Consider the following 17,132-nt stretch of genomic DNA (forward strand, 5'->3'; position numbering starts at 1 on the left):
TGTAAGGAGGTGGGGAGGGAAGTGATCTGGGTAACAAAACACTGGAACCCAATTCAGTTTGTCTTCCTTCTTCAAGAAATCATTCATGTCACTACAGACAGGAATTGGAAGGAAATCATAAAATTCTAGCATCACATAAAGATTATAGCTTTAAAATTTTCAAAACACCTTAAATACATATATTTTATCTCATTTGATCCTCAAAACTCATGTGAGATGGATGGTATTAATTACCCCATAGTATAGATGAAGATACTGAGGCTAAGAGTGAGTGACTTACCCAAGGTCACATAACTAATAAGTGCCTGAGATGCTCTTGAAACCCAGGTTCCCCTAACTCTAGTCCAATGGTCCATTGATGACCTCCTGCTGCCTCATTAACCAATAAGACATCTGCCCTCCTCCTGGCGCCCTATTCCTCTACTTTCCATTGGGATTCCTTACTACACTCCGCCTGAGAACAGCTGCAAGGCATGCAGCAGCTGCTCCCAAGCCCCTTTGTTTCTCCCACTTTAGGGTGGGATTTTTACAGACCCTGAGATCTAAGAACTCTTCTTTTCCTGAACCTGTCTTTCCTAACTTCCAACCCAATCAGCTGCCCCCATGAAATGAGCTGTTGACAAAATACTGTCATTTCCTCAGAAAACACCCTGCCCTAATGCAACGATAAATTATTCATTTTTATTACTGGGTGGAGAAAAAGTGAGGGCTTCCAATTTACAATCACCTTTTGAACAGAGGAGAGTGGAGGAGAGTGAGGATGATGACTTTGCAGCTCTGCCTCATCTAAATCCAATTTACGAACAAGTTAAGACATCACCCTCATGATGTCATTGGTCCTCTTCAAAAAGGAAGGATGAACAACAATAACAAACACCTACTACATGCCAGGCACCATGCTAAGGACTAGGTATGCAAAGAGAGGTGAAAACAGGGCCTGCCCTCAGGGAGCTCACAGTCTAATGGAGGAGACATGCAAAAAAACTACATACAGAATACACACACACACACACACACACACACACACATACAGAGGATAAATTGAAGGTAATCTCAGAGGAGGGAAGGCATTAGCATTAGGGGGAATTGGGAAAAGCTTCTTGCTGAAGATAAGATTTTAGTTGAGACTTAAAGGAAGCCAAGAGGCAGAGATAAGTGGGAAAGCACTCCAGGCATGGGAAAAGACATGGAATATGGAATCTTATGTAGGAGGAAATGCAAGAAGGCTGGTGTCCCAGGAATGGAGAGTACCTGGAGGAGTAATATGTAAAACAACTGGTAATAAGTTTCACAACAACTCAGAGAGAGAGGGATTACTGCTGGTTAGGGTGGAGATGGCAGTCAAAGGTGATTGAATGAAGGTGACATTTGAGCTGGGCCCTGAAGAAAGGGTAAAAGATTTTAAAATGAGATATTTTAAAAGATGATACATGCTGAGATGGCACAAAACAGAGGAATACTTTGACCCAGCCCTGAAAAAGAAAGTTGGACACAGAGTAGAGAAATATCTCTAGGGGCTTAACACCCATGTCATCGTGCCAGTGTGGCAATGCCAAAGCAAATAGCACCAAATCACAATCCTGGGCCACTCAAGGCTGAGAAACATGTGCCCCAGATACCAGAATCTCTCTTTTGCTCACAGCTTACGAGTCACCTACACAGAGAAGACAATCATGGAATACAATGTCTTTGACCTCAAAGAAGTGGGGTTGCCAAATGAACTTGTAAATTCCTTGATGCTCCCAAATCACTTGAACAAGTCAACATTCTCTCATAGACAGCAAGCAATGAAACTTGAAAACCAAACTGACCATCCCCCTAATATTGGCAAAATCAAAGCAATACCTTCCCCAGATGCAAAAAAAAAAAAGTTGCTTTCCTCTGGACCCCTCTAAAGTTCTCCCAGATGGTCCAGCTTAAAGCAGACTGGCTATAGAGAAGTGAGACCTGCTACCCCAGTCTACCCCACCCTGTGTGTATCTGAGAGGAGGACCAGCTCCAGGACATCAGGGAGCCAAAGATTACTGGAGGAAAGACTGGGCCCCCACTCGGACCCTAAAAACACAATACAATGTAATCTCCCTTACAAAAGAAAGCCTCTTCTGTTGCCAGCAGTGGGATACTGGCATCTAGGCTAGGTCAAAACAAACAAACCAAGTCTTCCCATTATAAAGGGCTCCCCTGAACCATAGATCCAGAGCTCGAAGGGGCTTCAGATACCATCTAAGGAACCTAAGGCCAAGGGAAGGTGAGTGACTTCCTCAAATTTACTCAAGCAGTAATCTGAATCCAGATCTCACATTCCTTCCAACTCTATTTATCCTTTAATTGTGGTACTTCAAAATATCTACCACTTAATTGGCATGAACACTCCTACTGACAAAGACCACAGGCCCTAGAGATCTTGGCAGACAAGTAATGTTGTAACCAAAAAATCCATTCACTGGTAATTAACCATTTGATGAGCTATCTTCCTGAGCTGAGTTGTTTGTTTGTTTGTTTGTTTGTTTGTTTTTATGGGGGTTATCTTACTAAATTTTTCTTTCCTTCATCTCTTCTGTTTGCTAATATCTTGCACCATTTAGCAGAATTTTTCTTGTTCTTGAGGTAGTTTGAAAGAGAGCTGGATTTGCCTTGAACCTCACACACTGACCTATTTGCTAGAAGCCTAGACAGATATAATGACCAACACCAAGCCTGTAACTAAAGCCTGCATTTGTCCAGCTCGGTAAAAGTAGGAGATCTTGTGTTCCTCTGGCAGAGCCTTGGACTCAGACTCATTTCCAAGCCCCCATGAGATCTTAAAGAAAGACATCAATGAAGAAGAGTCTTAAAAAACAGTAAACACCCTCAGGCTCTTTCTATGTCTGGTGATGATGCATGTCAAAAACCACCCAATATTCTCCTCTCCATAATATATATTTTTCTTCTCTAATATATGGAATGAGAATTAGAATTCCAATGAACCAGAAAATAAACTGCAAAACATTCTTACCTATTTCTCCGAGTTTGATCTACAGAATAAATTTGCTTTCTTAGCCAGCTAGAAGAAAAAAAGAGAGACAAAAAATTAGGAAAATAACAAAACTCACCTACCCTCACGTAACTATTTAGAACAGGAAGCTAACTCTGTCCTGACCTAGGACAAGAAGCTAATTCTGTCACTCCCAGACCAGGGACCTTTCTATTCAACTATATTTCCTCCTATATACCTTTTAGCTACAAATACTTTTTCACAGTTTGAGGCTATCTTAAGAGATGCTTAGCATCTGGAATAAAGAAAATGAGGGGCCTGTTGTTCTCTGCCCCAGTCAAACCCCAAGGGGAGTCTTTATTTTCAATTCTGGGAGACATGTTTTAGGAAAGACATAATAGACAGTATGTTCAGAAGAATCTGATCAGAAGAGGGTGAGGACAGCAGAACAGGCCCTATGAGGATTGGCTGAAGGAACTGAGCATGTTTAACCCAGACAAGGCTTAGAGAGATTTATAACTAACTTCAAATATCTGCCAGATTGTCATGGGAGACAGAAGACATTCTGTAGAGCTCCAGAGGGAAGATCTAGAAGAAATGGATGGAAGGTATGCGGAGACAGATTCTGGCTCAAACTAAGGAAGCATTTCCTAACAATTGTTGCTGTCCAATGACAGAACAGGCTGCCTCACAAAAGAGGAAGCTCTTCATTCCTAGGGGCATTCAAAGAGTAACAAGATGGTAATCTGAATGAGATGTATGCTACAGGTTACAAGACTGAACTAGGTGACTTTTGAGGTCCCTTCCCATTTTAGGCTTCTATGAATCACTCTAACAAAGTTAAGTTCAAAAAGCTGATTAGAAGATGGTATAAATTTAAATACTTCAGATTAACTTTTTTTTCAAATAGAGACTGAAAGACCCAGACCTTTATCAGCCCCTACAAAATGACATAATTGAGAACCTTACCCTCAGAACCAATGGGACTTGGATTCCTTACTAGTCAATGCTGTAATCCTGTATTGAATCACCATTTTTTTTTCATTTTATATTAGTCAAGTGTTTTGTTCCCTCCCAATTTTAATGACTCCTGATCATAATACGTGAGGCCATATGGTACAAGGGATAGAGAGCTACCCTTGGACTCAGAAAGATCTGGATTCAAGTCTTGCCCTTGACAAACATTGGCTGTGTGACTGACTTAAGTCCTCAGTTGCCTAAAGATGACTTTCTAAGAGTCTAAGTTGTAAGGTAGACACTGATCTACACTGATAAACAGTTTCCTCCTTCGGAGTTCCTTTTACCACTGAAATCAAGGGTCTGGGTCCACAAAGAAGCAAACTGACCACAATAGCCTGGGGATAAAATACAATTGCTGAATGTGATTTGAGATCATTATTAAGTGCCCTCTCGGGACTCAAGTAGGTGGCTTTGAATCTTTCTCCTATGTGACAGCTTCCCTGAACATCCCAAAATAAGCAGAAGAAAAAGGAAAGGAGTAGACCAAGTACCTCTCAATAATAGCTGGCGTTGAGGCACTCTGGGCTTCTTGGTGCAAAATTGTCAAGCCACAAAGCCATTTAGTAGCATCTTCCTTGGAGTCCGCTGAAAAGAAAGAGAGAGGAACTTTTACATGGAATGCCTGATGGGTGGCCCCATTCAGGTGCTTCTGCTCTTGGGCTTCAGGGCCTGCTTCCTGACAGATGTAGGCAAAAAGGATCTCCTGAGTGTCCCAAGAGATTTCAAAACATGCTACCCTTACTTCTGAAAACATGCAGTAAAGGGCTAGAGCTTCCGCATGTGGCATGAGAGTAAACCAAATGCCACCGTTGGAAGGGCAGTGCCTTTGGAGTCAGAAGACCTGGGCTCTCACCCATGCTCTGACACAGACTACTGTGTGACCCTGATCAAGTCTAAGCCAGTGTCTCCCATCCCAGCCTCCACCAAACTACCTTCTCCTGTTTATTCTGGCTTCTACCGTAGAACAGGCATGCTATGGCACCAGGAAATCAACCATGCACACGCCACTAGCTCTCAACAAATCAAGAGTCTAACTTATTATCATCTTCATTTCACACATGAAGAAACTGAGACTGAGGGAGGTTGCATACCCAACCCCAACAATGGTTTCTCAGGAACCAAAGCTCAGAGCATTGAGAGTTCCATTTCCCTCTTTTCTCTTAATGACTATCAGGTCTCTAGCACTTTACTAACCAAAAATAAAAACAGATAACTACACTCTTGTGCAAGTGAGGCCTTTTTTCTCCTGGAAAGTCTCCAAGTAACAATCCAAAGAGAGGAGAGAGGCTGAACACTAGAAAACTGGGTTGGCGACAAGGTGATGAATTTTGGCACTATAGAAACTCACCACACTATTAATATACCATTCTACTCTAATTAATTTATATCAGTGGGAGGCATATCCACATCCACTGAATCACAGATCTTTTGAATTACTCAGGTGAAAAGGGCTCAGTCATCAGAAGTGAGGCAGCACCAAGTTTGTCAGCCTAAACGTCAGTGCTGGGAAAGCCCTTAGAGATCATTCTGTCCAACCCTCTCATTTTTTGTTGTTGTTTGGTCATTTCAGTCGTGTTTGGCTCTTCATGACCCCATTGGGGGTTTTCTTGGCTGAGATACTGGAGTGGTTTGCCACTTCCTTCTCCAGCTCATTTGACAGATGGGGAAACTAAGACAAACAGGGTGAAGTGACTTGCCCAGGGTCACATAGCTAATAAGTGTCTGAGGCCAGATCTAAACTCAGGGAGATGAGTCTTCCTGACTCTAGGCCCAGCACTCTATCCACTGCACCACCCAGCTGCATTTTACAAGAGTAAACTGAGGACCAGGGAGGGCATGTAATTTATCCGGAATCATATGGTCACTCCGTGGCAGAGATGGGACTAAGACTCATTTCTTTTGTCTCTATATCTAGGGACCTTTCTGCTATTATTCGGCTAAGTAATAGTGCAATAGAGGCAACAGAGCAAAGGGCTAATTTACATAGTTATTCATTAATATGCCAGATACTCCTTATTACCAAGTAAAATATTAATATGTTAATATTCATTAATATACTAGATACTCCTTATTACCAAGTTCGATAACACAAGCCAGTATCAAATCTGAATATATTTTATTTCCCAGAAAACTCAAAGCTGCCTTTAAGCATCAAAAGGTCTTTTTAAAAACTTTAACACTTTGTGTGTTAGAAGTCCTTCTATTAACAAGTGACATAAGAACACAATGTGGGGTGAAATGATCTTTCAGAGGAGAGCTCATTCCAAAAGGACAGCTATATATGGGCAGCAAGATTTCACAACCCGGGTGGGAAGCGGGGAGGAGCTGGTTATAAAATTTAATATTTTCCATTAAAGACTCCCATTTCAATAGTCCTTTAAGATTTACAAAGCAGTTTCCTGGAATGTCGTATTAATGCTATCATGGGTAAACAGCATCTATGAGCCCATACATATTCAGAGTACGTGTTTAGTTCTTTTGCGGTGTTAATGTATCTTCCCTGCTTCTAATCTGTTACTTTATTTTCCCTCACTTTAAAATCAGATGAAAAAAAAATGAGAAAAATGTGGCTACCCTTTGATCCAGAGATCCCACAACTAGGCATATCACCCAAAGAAGTCAGACAGAAACAAAGGTCCCAAAATGTTCCCCTTTTGTAGCAGCAAGTAACTGGAAACAAAGTGAGTGCACATCAACTGAGACAACTTCATATAGTAGAAAGAACATTTAACTTGCAGTCATAGGATCTTAATCATTTGGATCTACCACTTACTACTTATACTTATGTGACCTTGGCACCTCTCTATGCCTCTCTGCACCTCTTCATCTCCAAAATGGGGGTGTTGGTCTCAATGACCTCTAAAATTCCTTCCAAATCCACATCTATAATCTTATGATTAAGGAAGAGTTATTGTGGTCCATGAATGTAACAATGTATATATACTATGCCATAAGAAATGACAAAAATGAGGAATTCAAAGAAACATGGGAAGATTGCAACTGATGCAACAATATACAAGCAAAGAACAATAAAACAAATTGAATGTTAGGTAAGTAAAACAAACAAACTTGCCCCTTATGATACAGTTTAAGGTCTGATACTGCTGAATCTACTTCCTTTACATTTTTCCCTGGTTTCTTTGAAGTTCCTGACCTTTTGTTTTTCCAAATGAACTTTGTTATTATTTTTTCTAACTCAGTAAAATAATTTTTGAGTAATTTAATTGTATGTAACACTGCATGGTAGAGTACTGTCAGATACTGTCAACATGTTTAGGGGTATTACTTAAGTGTTTTTTGGCTTTTAATCTTTGCTACAAGAGAAGGCTCATTAAGTGACAGAGGTCAAGGAGTGTATTCAGAAATAAATATATAAAAATTAAAAGGCATCAACACAACAACAACACAAATATTATAATTCTAGATAAACATATTGGGGTCAGGGCCTTCCATAGAATAAGGTGTAAGTGCTTTGTGACAGAAAGGCTTTTTTCATATTCTTCTAGAGTCAACTGTTTCACAGGTTCAAGGTTGCTAGAGTTCTGACTCCCAGTTAAATGTGGCATTACTACGGACTCTTTCCAATTCTTTGCACTGGTAACAGCACACTTTGACAGAACCCTGATTCTAGCATTATGGGTACTTCTTTCACAAATAAAGATCATAACTGATCCAAACCTCCTCATTCTATGGAATTCTTATCCATGTCCTCACATAAATCCTCCATAGAGGATCTGCCCAGCATGCTATTTTTAAATAAAATTTTATTTATATCTTTTTCATATTACCAAAATTTTGACAGTACCCCTCTCCCTCTCACTTTCCAGAGAGTTATCCCATATAACAAATACTATATTTAAAGAATAACTGATCAATACTTAAAAAATTCTGGAAGTTTGTACAATGTCCCACCCTTATGGACCTTTCACATCTTTGCAAAGGAGTGAGGTGGGAGTATCTTCTCATATCTCTTCTTTGAAGCCATGCTTGTTTTTTGTCATTTTGCAGCATTCATTTTTTTATTGTTTTTCAGTAGTTCTATCCCATCATGTTACTGGATACTGTTTTCTTGGCTCTGCTTACTTTACATAATTTCATTTAAATTATTCCATTATTCTCTACATTCAACACATTCATCATTTCTAACAGTACGGTAATATTCCCTTACCATCACATATCATAATTTTGTTCAGCCCTTCTCTAGTCAATGAGAACATCTAATTTTTTCCAATTTTTTAATTTTTTAGTAATTTTTTTTTATTTTAAGCTTAAATACAAAATGAGAAAAAGAAAAAAAAATTGCCATGTACACAGCAGACCATAAGAGAGAATTCAATATAAGACAATAAATTTCCATTTTAAGAAAAGCTGTATAATAAATACTAAACACTGTTTTCAAAGCTGCCCAGATTTTCTTTGCTTCCTTGTTGGCTTGCTTTTGTTCTCTGCTGTGCACTTTTTATTTTATTTTTTCCCCTTTCCCCCCTACCCCACAAAGAAGGCTACGGTTAAGCATGGAGATATATATATATATATATATATATATATATATATACACACACACATAGATATCTATAAACATATACACTCACACACATATATCTAAGAGTATATACTATGCTTATTTCCTCCTACCATTTGTTTCTCTGAAGGTGAATAGCATCTTCCTTCCTAAGTCCAAGTCTTTCCATGTTTATCTAAATCAACCAGCTCATCATTTTCTACACCACAGCAATATTCTAACCCAATCACATCCTATCTGAGAGATTCTCTGAAAGCTTTTTCCCCAGTTTTCTGCATTCCTTCTGTTCTTGGCTACATAGGTTTTATTTATACAAGAAAATTTTAATTAAAAATAATCTAAATTATCCTTTTTACACTTCAACAATGCTCTCACCTTATAATATAGTTTAAGGTCTGATACTGCTGAATCTACTTCCTTTACATTTTTCCCTGGTTTCTTTGAAGTTCTTGACCTTTTGTTTTTCCAAATTAACTTTGTTATTATTTTTTCTAACTTGGTAAAAACGTTTTTTAGTAATTTAATTGGGATGACATTGAATAAATAGATTAGTCTGATAAAATTGTCATTTTTAAAATTATATTGGCTTTATCTACTCATGAGCAATAAATATTACTTAAATTCTTTAGATATGAGTTTATTTGTATAAAAAGTGTTTTACGTTTATGTTCATATAGTTCATGTGTCCATTTGGCAGGTATACGCTTAGGTATTTTATACTGTCTAGGTAATTTAAATGATCTAAAACAATAATGAATAATATTGCTGACACATAGTATAGTTTCAGTATTTTTCACTTTTGATTAAATATATTTAAACTTTAAGTTTGTCTGAGATTACAATGACTATCCCTGCTTTTTTTACATACTAAATTCTACTTCTACCCTTTATTTTATCTTTCTGTGTATCTTTCATTTTTACATTTACTGAAAGCAACATACTGTTGAGGTCAAATTTTTAATCTATTATCCATTTCTGTTTCATAGGTAAATTCATATCATTCACATTCCAAGCTACAACTGCTTGTTGTATATTTTCCTCCTTAATATTTTTCTTCACTATCCTTCTCACCCTATACCCTATCCCTCCTCACTCTTCTTTTTACTTCTACCTTGCCCTCCTATTCCTTAACCTACTCATTGCCCTAAGGGTCCCTCCCTTTTCCTTCCCCCCCACCTCATCCCTTGCCCTCTCATTTCTTTCTGAATTTAGAAGACTTTTATACCCTTCTAGATATATATTCTGTTCCCTTATTCCCAAAGAAAATAAGGTTCCAGCACTACCTTCTCTCCCCCCTACTAGCTTCTTCTGTATCAATTTTTTCTTTTATGCCTCAAATGTATGAGATAATTACTCCTTTTTGTCTCTCCCTATGGTAGTTTTTTTAGAATCACCCCATCATATACAGTTTAGCCCATGCCTTTCTTTCAACCTATCCAAATAATGATGACAATCGTAAGAGTACTGGTAATATTTTCACATATACAAAGTAAAGAATTTGACCTTATTGAGTCCCTTTAATGTTTACCTTACATTTCTCCTGGATGTTATATGTCAAATTCTCCTTTAAGTTCTAGGGATTTTGTCACAAAAACCTGAAAGTCTTTGAGTTCATTAAATATCCTTTTTTATTTCATTCAGGATTATATTTAATTTTACTGGGTTAGTTACCCTTGTTATAATCCCAGCTCTTCTGCATTATGGAATATAGTATTCTAAGATCTACAGTACTTCAGTAGAGTAGCTGCTGGATCTTGTGTAATCTTTATTGTACCTCCATGATATTTAATTTTTTTTCTTATTACTTCCAATATTTTCTCCTTAACCTAGGGGCTTTGTAAGTTGACTATGATATTCCTGCAAGCTTTCCTCCTAGGATCTCTTTCGGATGGCAATTGATGGATTTTTTCTATTTCTGCTTCTTCTTATTCAGGGCAATTTTCCTTGATAACTTCTTATAATATTGTATTGTCCTCAGCAGTCAAGATTACAGGACCATATACAACATTAACTGTCAAATGCCTTTTTAAAAAATTATCAACAAATGTAGACTTTAGAATTGTATCTTGAGTACCTTTTATTTAGTTGTTCATGTAAAAAAGGCCGCTATAAAGAATCACTTTTGGAAGTTTATCTTTTCTCCTATTTTCTCTTTTTTAGTTTTATTTGTGCTTTTTTTTCATATTTCATATGCATTCCTAAATATACTCCCTCCAATCTCCTCTACCAAGCAAGCTTTCCCTTGTAAAAAAAAATTTTTTTTAATAGTTCAACAAAGCCAAGCAACATATCTGCCATCTGTGACAATGCGTTCACCATTCCACATGCACTGTCCACCTTTTCAACTGAAGGAGGCAGGTATATTTTCTCACTTCTTCCATGGGAACAAGCAATGTTCAGTTTTATCTCAGTTTCATTTACATTTTTGTAATCATTATATACATTATTTTCTAAGCTCAGCCGACTTCACTCTGTATCAGTTCACACAAGTCTTCCCATGTTTCTTTGAAGTCATCATGTATGATTATTTCTTATTAGGCAATAATATTCCATTACATTCATGTACCACAATTTATTTAAATGTAGATGAACACCCACTTTGTTTCCTATTCTTTACAACCACATACATATACACACAAGGAAAAAAAAGCTGCTATGAGTATTTTGGTATATATGTGACCTTTATTTCTATCTTTGACCTTCTTGGGACATATGCTTAGCAATGGAATCTCTGAGTCAGAATATGAATAGTTTAGTCACTTTTTTCCCCACATAATTTTAAGTCATTTTGGGGGACGGAGGGACCAATTCACTGTTTCACCAACAATGTGTTAGTGTGCCTATCTTCCTCTAGTCCCCTCCAACATTATTCTGTTTCTATCTTTTGCCATCTGCCAGTTTGAAAGTGTGATGTGAAACACTAAATTGTTTTTATTTTGCATTTCTCTTATTCCTAGTGATTTCAAGCAATCTTTCCTACGACTTTTAATGGTTTCCAATTCTTCTTTTAAGAACTATTTGTTGGGGCAGCTAGGGGCGCAGTGAATAGAGCACTGGCTATGGAGTCAGAAAGACCTGAGTTCAAATCCGGCCTCAGACACATAACACTCACTAGCCGTGTGACCCTGGGCAAGTCACTTAACCCCACTGCCTAGGCCAAAAAAAAAATTATTTGTTCATACTATTTCACTACTCATCTATTAGAGAATGGTTCTTGGTCTTACATATTTGTTTTCATTCCTTATTAATCTTAGATATCAGACTTTTATCTGAAGTATTTGAGACAAATTTTTCCCCAATTGACATTTTTCCTTCTATCTTGGTTACACTGATTTTGTTCATGTTGAAGCTTTTTTTTTTCAAATTTTGTTACTGAAATTATCTATTTCACCATTACTGATTTCTTTCTCTTATAAAGTTAAATTCTCTCCTATTCATAAACTGAAAAGTTTCTCCAACCATTTTCTTCCAAGTTTTTATGTGACATTTTATATCAAATGTCTACTTGAAAATTATCATGGTATATGATATAAAATGCTGTATTAAACTTATTTTTTGCCAGTCTTCCAGTTCTTCCAGCAAGTCTTGTTGAAAAAGGAGTCCTTCCTTAAGTAGTTTACGTTCTTGACTTTATTTAACACTGGGTTACTGACTTTATTAATTTCTGATTCTTTGTTCCACTGATCTATTTTTCTAGTTCTTAACTACTGTCATATAGTCTTGGTAGCTAATAATTTAGGCTATGGTTTGAGTTCTGGAAGTTCTGTTTCCCCTTTATTCCAACTTTTTTTATTATTTACCTTGAGATTTTGGATTTCTTTTTTCTCCAAATGAATTTTGTTACTGTTCTAACTAGTTCTACAGGGCAGCCTTAGGGTAATTTCATTTGTACTACACAAAATCTGTAAATTGATTTAGGTAGTATCTTTATTTTTATTTTATTGGCATGACCCATTCATAAGCAATGAGTATTTCTCCAATTATTTAAGTCTTCTTTTATTTCCATAAAGAGTGTTTTGACATTGTATTTATGTAAGTCTTAAATGTGTCCTGTTGACTAACTGCTAGATATTTGTGCATTTTGCAGTTACTGTGAATGGGATTTTTTTGCATATTTTATCAAAGATATACTTGATACATACAAAGACAATATTTAAAGACTTCTCAGAGATGAGAAAGGAACAACTAGGTGGCACAATGGAATCAAAAAGACTCATCTTCCTGAGTTCAAATCTGGCCTCAGACGCTTACTAGCTGTGTGGCCCTGGGCAAGTCACTTAGCCCCGTTTGACTGCATCTCCTCATCTTCAGAATAAGCTGGGGAAGGCCATGACAAACCATTCCAGTATGTCTGCCAAGAAAACCCCAAATGGGGTTACAAAGAGTTGGACATGACTGAAATGACTGAACAAGAACAGAGATGAGAAAACAGGCATTTGAGTCACTAGCTACTGATGTCTTCTCAAGTCCCCTTTATAAAAAAGTAATATAGCACCATTCATGATTTTTTCCATTCTTTTTAGATCGTCCCTGTGACACTTCTTGAAATTCAATCCCTGAGGGCCCTTATAACTATGTTGCCTACAGGACAGATTTTTTTTTCTTTAAGGATTTAGCCAGACCCAGATGTTCTTCCTTACTTCATTTTCTTGACTGCCATTGCCATTTCCTCAAATAGTACATCTGGTAACTGAGCCCAAATGTGGTGATTCCACTGTCACTAGTTATAAGAATAGATCATTCAAGAAATGCTCACAGTTCTCTTCCAATGCATGCTGATTTTCCCCCTTACAGGTTTGTCTAAAATCGTCCTAGAAATGATCTGGTTTAGTTTGATCTCATGAGAAACCTTCTTCAGGCTCATTGGCTCATTTTCTACTCAGTTTTTTTTTCTCTGTTTTGCAAGTCAATCCTGTTCATAATCTTCCATTATAGTACTCAGTAATGTTTTTTCAAATAAGTTTCTATTCTAAGCATGTCATGCCTCTCCCCTTGGCAAGAAGATCTACTCTTTGCTTGCTGATGGCTTCCGGACTCTTTTCACCTCTTCACTATGGTGATTATTTTCATTGGTTACAAGAAATTGTCATAATATGATTCAATGACTTCACTTTTATTCATTTTCCTTTGGTCAGAATCAATAAATTAGTTAACTAGATTGGTTTAGAGTCATTATAAATACACACAGTGCCTGCCATCTTCTCATCTTTATACTTTCTTTGGATTTGGTGTTATTTTAACTCTGACAAGCTGACTGAATGCAGGCCACTAATTCTGAAAATAACTCACACTTCCATAACCTCTATTAATTTCTAGTTGGTTCAAATGTAATAGATTTCATTTTTTCATGATACAGTGTTTACCATGTTCAGACATTCCAACTTTTTTCTTAAGAGAAGTATTCATGATATACAAGGATGATTGAAGTTTCTGATTAATCCACAAGTCTCTGGCTTCTATTCAATTCATTAAGCATTTATTAAGAACCTACTATGTGCACAAACCATAAGAGACACTGGGAATTTTTGCTGAATCGTTTCAGTAATGTTTGACGCTACGTGACCCCATTTGGGTTTTACTTGGCAAAGATACTGGAGTGGTTTGCCATTTCCTCCTCCAGTTCATTTTACAGATGAGGAGATGGAGGCAAACAAGGTTAAGTGACTTGCTCAAGGTCACACAGCTAGTAAGTGTGTGAGGCCAAATTTGAACTCAGGAAGATGAGTCTTCCTGATTCCAGGCCTGGTACTTTATCCACAGCACCACCTAGCTGCCCTGGGAGTACAAAGACAAAAAATAAGAAGCTTCTGCCCTCAAAGACTTTATATTCTATTGGGATATTGGGCATGTGCACTGATAAATCTACATGGTAGAAAGTGAAAGGGGCAGAGGAGAGATCAAAGTGCTCAGCTGGTCTCTTAGAGAAAGCATCATGGAGTTGAGCTTTTAAGGAATATTAGGAATCTGAAGGGCAAAGATGAAGGATTCCATGCCTTGTTTTTCACTCTATAATCTTACAGTGCCTAGAACAGTGCTTTGTATATAGTAAGCACTTATTAAATGCTTTTTTCATATATGTGAAACAGCTTACACAAGTGCATGGGGACAGGAGATGACATAGATGTGGTAACATAGACGCAAGGTGACATAGCAAGGGATCCAGTTTAGCTAGAACACAGAGTACACAAAGAGAAGTAACATAAATAAGGTCTGAAAAGTAAACTGACACCAGACTGTACGAGGCCTTAAATACCACTGAGGAGTTTGTAGCTTATCTTACACACCAAAGGGAAACACTGAAGGATTTTGAGCAAAGGAGTGACATGGTCAAGCCTGTGATTTAGGACAAGCATTCTGGTAACTTTGCAAAAGACAGATTGGAGAAAGGAGTCCTCTTTAATGTCTTCATCTCGGACCATATTTTTCCAATGTATTTCTTGCCATTCTCTCATCTACTGTGCCTATTTTCAAACACAAGTTAACAAGTCCTGAGATTTTCGCTGACTTGCTCTTTGAACCTTCTCTCTTTGTAGAATTTCTTGACATTTGTCATCCTCTGGAACAGATGCCGCAGCCCGGAAGCTGCAGGCATCTTCAGGACAGTCTCTCTGCTAGTGCTCATCTTCGGCACTACATGACAAGAAGACTAAATGCCCCAGGAAAGGATGGCCTCAGGCCCCCAACAAAACCAACTCATCCAAATCATCTTTTCATTTCACTAAGGGGACCCAGGTGCCATGACTTCATTGAGCTTTGTCTCCTCTTTCACATTTTTTTAGCAACGATGTCAATGTGGACATAGTGTGACTTCCCAATGCTATATCAATTCATGTGTTGTTGGATTGAAATCTCGTATTGGAGAATCAACAATTAAATTAACACTTGTAGACTGTGATTCTTGACACCCTTGGGTTCCTCCCTTATAAGGAAGTAATGAGGCACAATGGAGAGAATGCTGAACTTGGAAATCACAGGATCTGAATTCAGATCCCGGCTCTACCACTTAAATCCTCTAACCTTCAGCAAGTCATTTAACTAAGCTCTCTGGGAACCTCAATTTCTTCATCTGTAAAATGAGGAGGTTGGCCTAATGACTTCCAAGGTCTCCTCCAGCTGCAGATCTATGATTCTGATTCTTTCTGCCACTAAAGAATCAGAAAGGGTTACAAAGGACTGAGGGCTATCTTGTATTTTTATCTATTTAATGGGCTGCCTTGGCCAAAGAATTCTTTACCTAATTACCCAACTAGTCAGTTGTTGTTTGTCCTCTGTTTTCAAAGAGGACTAAGACATCATGGGGTGATAGCTTGACTTGTGTGTGAATTGGATTTAAGTGAGGCAGAATGGCACAAAGTCATCAGCCTCGCTCTCAATTCTACAGTCATAAAAGTCCAATGGCAAGACGAAAGTCAAGACAACTAGGATGTAGTAGATAACCTTGATGTTATCCATTCTCCATACCTGGCTAGGTTGGTCTTCTGACTATAGACACTGGGAACAAATTTGGAGCCTTTCAAGGTAGTAGAACATGCCAGAATTATTTCTTCCTTGGCAATGGCTTTTAGAATGGAAAGTCATCTTCTATGCCATGATGAGGCCTCAGGATAGGACTTTAATGAAGACAATAATAGCAATGAGGATTTTAAAGCATTTTCCTTCCGGTAAATACCAAGTGTTTGTGTTATCTGCTTCAAGATGAGAGAAAATACTATGCCTTCCTAATCCACTTGTCTAGAGAACGTTCCCCCCACCCCCACCCCATGGAAGGTTAGCACAAGAAAATATGAAAGGTGAGGCCAGGGCAGACAAGGCTACAGGGAAAAAAGTCAATGTACCTGCTAAACTCAGGGTGTTGAGGACAAACTGGGTGCCATAAAATATGGTAAAGCAGCAATCTTCTTTCTGACGACTGGCTTTCCCACGTTCAAAGTCCTTTGAGTTCTTCCCTGGGCGGATTTCCTTTATCTCCATTAAGTCCACTAAAAGAGAAACAACAAAATTCAGTAAAAGTAAATGTCAAAAAAAAACCAAAAAACCCACAACTATAACATCACAGGCACAGCTAGGTGGTACGGTGGATAGAGTGCTGGGCTTGGAGTCCGGAAGACCTGGTTTCAAATCCTGCCTCAGACACATATTAGCTATATGGTCCTGGGCAAGTCTCTTAACCTCTCACCCTCAGTTTCCTTGTATATAAAATGGGAACAGATAATATTACTGTGAGAATCAAATAAAACAGTATATGTAATGCACTTCACAAACCTTAAAGTGCTATGAAAATGCTATCATCATTATTATCATTCAAAAAAAAAAGGACATTGGCCACTTTTATATAATCGTGAGGCAGCAACTGACAGAGTGCTGGGCTTGAGGGAAACTTGAGATCAAATCTGGCCTCAGACTTACTAGTTGTGTGACCCTGGGCAAGTCACTTAATCTCTGTTTGTCTTGATCCACTGAAGAAAGAAACAGCAAAGCAGTCCAGTATCTCTGCCAAGAAAACTCTGAGGATGGTACGGGTGTGCTACAGTCCATGGGGTCACAAAGAACTGGACACGACTAAACAACTGAACGACAAATAATTCACATCTATCTGGCATTTTGGGATTTGCAAAG

At 38.0% G+C, this 17,132-nt stretch overlaps 1 protein-coding gene across 2 annotated transcripts in view; it reads right to left on the reverse strand.

Moving 5' to 3' along the window:
- PLCG2 (phospholipase C gamma 2) overlaps nt 1–17,132 on the reverse strand; it is a 163,016-nt gene that overhangs the window by 89,248 nt on the left and 56,636 nt on the right. For both annotated transcript variants that reach the window (XM_020992634.2, XM_078149768.1), the window contains 3 exons: nt 16,352–16,495; nt 4,486–4,579; nt 2,996–3,043 (listed from right to left, as the gene is read on the reverse strand). In XM_020992634.2, coding sequence (XP_020848293.1) covers nt 2,996–3,043; nt 4,486–4,579; nt 16,352–16,495 — 286 coding nt within the window. The remainder of the gene's footprint in view (nt 1–2,995; nt 3,044–4,485; nt 4,580–16,351; nt 16,496–17,132) is intronic.

The sequence above is a fragment of the Phascolarctos cinereus genome, unplaced genomic scaffold, assembly GCF_003287225.1.
Source record: "Phascolarctos cinereus isolate Bilbo 61053 unplaced genomic scaffold, phaCin_HiC Scaffold_2;HRSCAF=192, whole genome shotgun sequence".
NCBI classification, from domain to species: Eukaryota; Metazoa; Chordata; class Mammalia; order Diprotodontia; family Phascolarctidae; genus Phascolarctos; species Phascolarctos cinereus.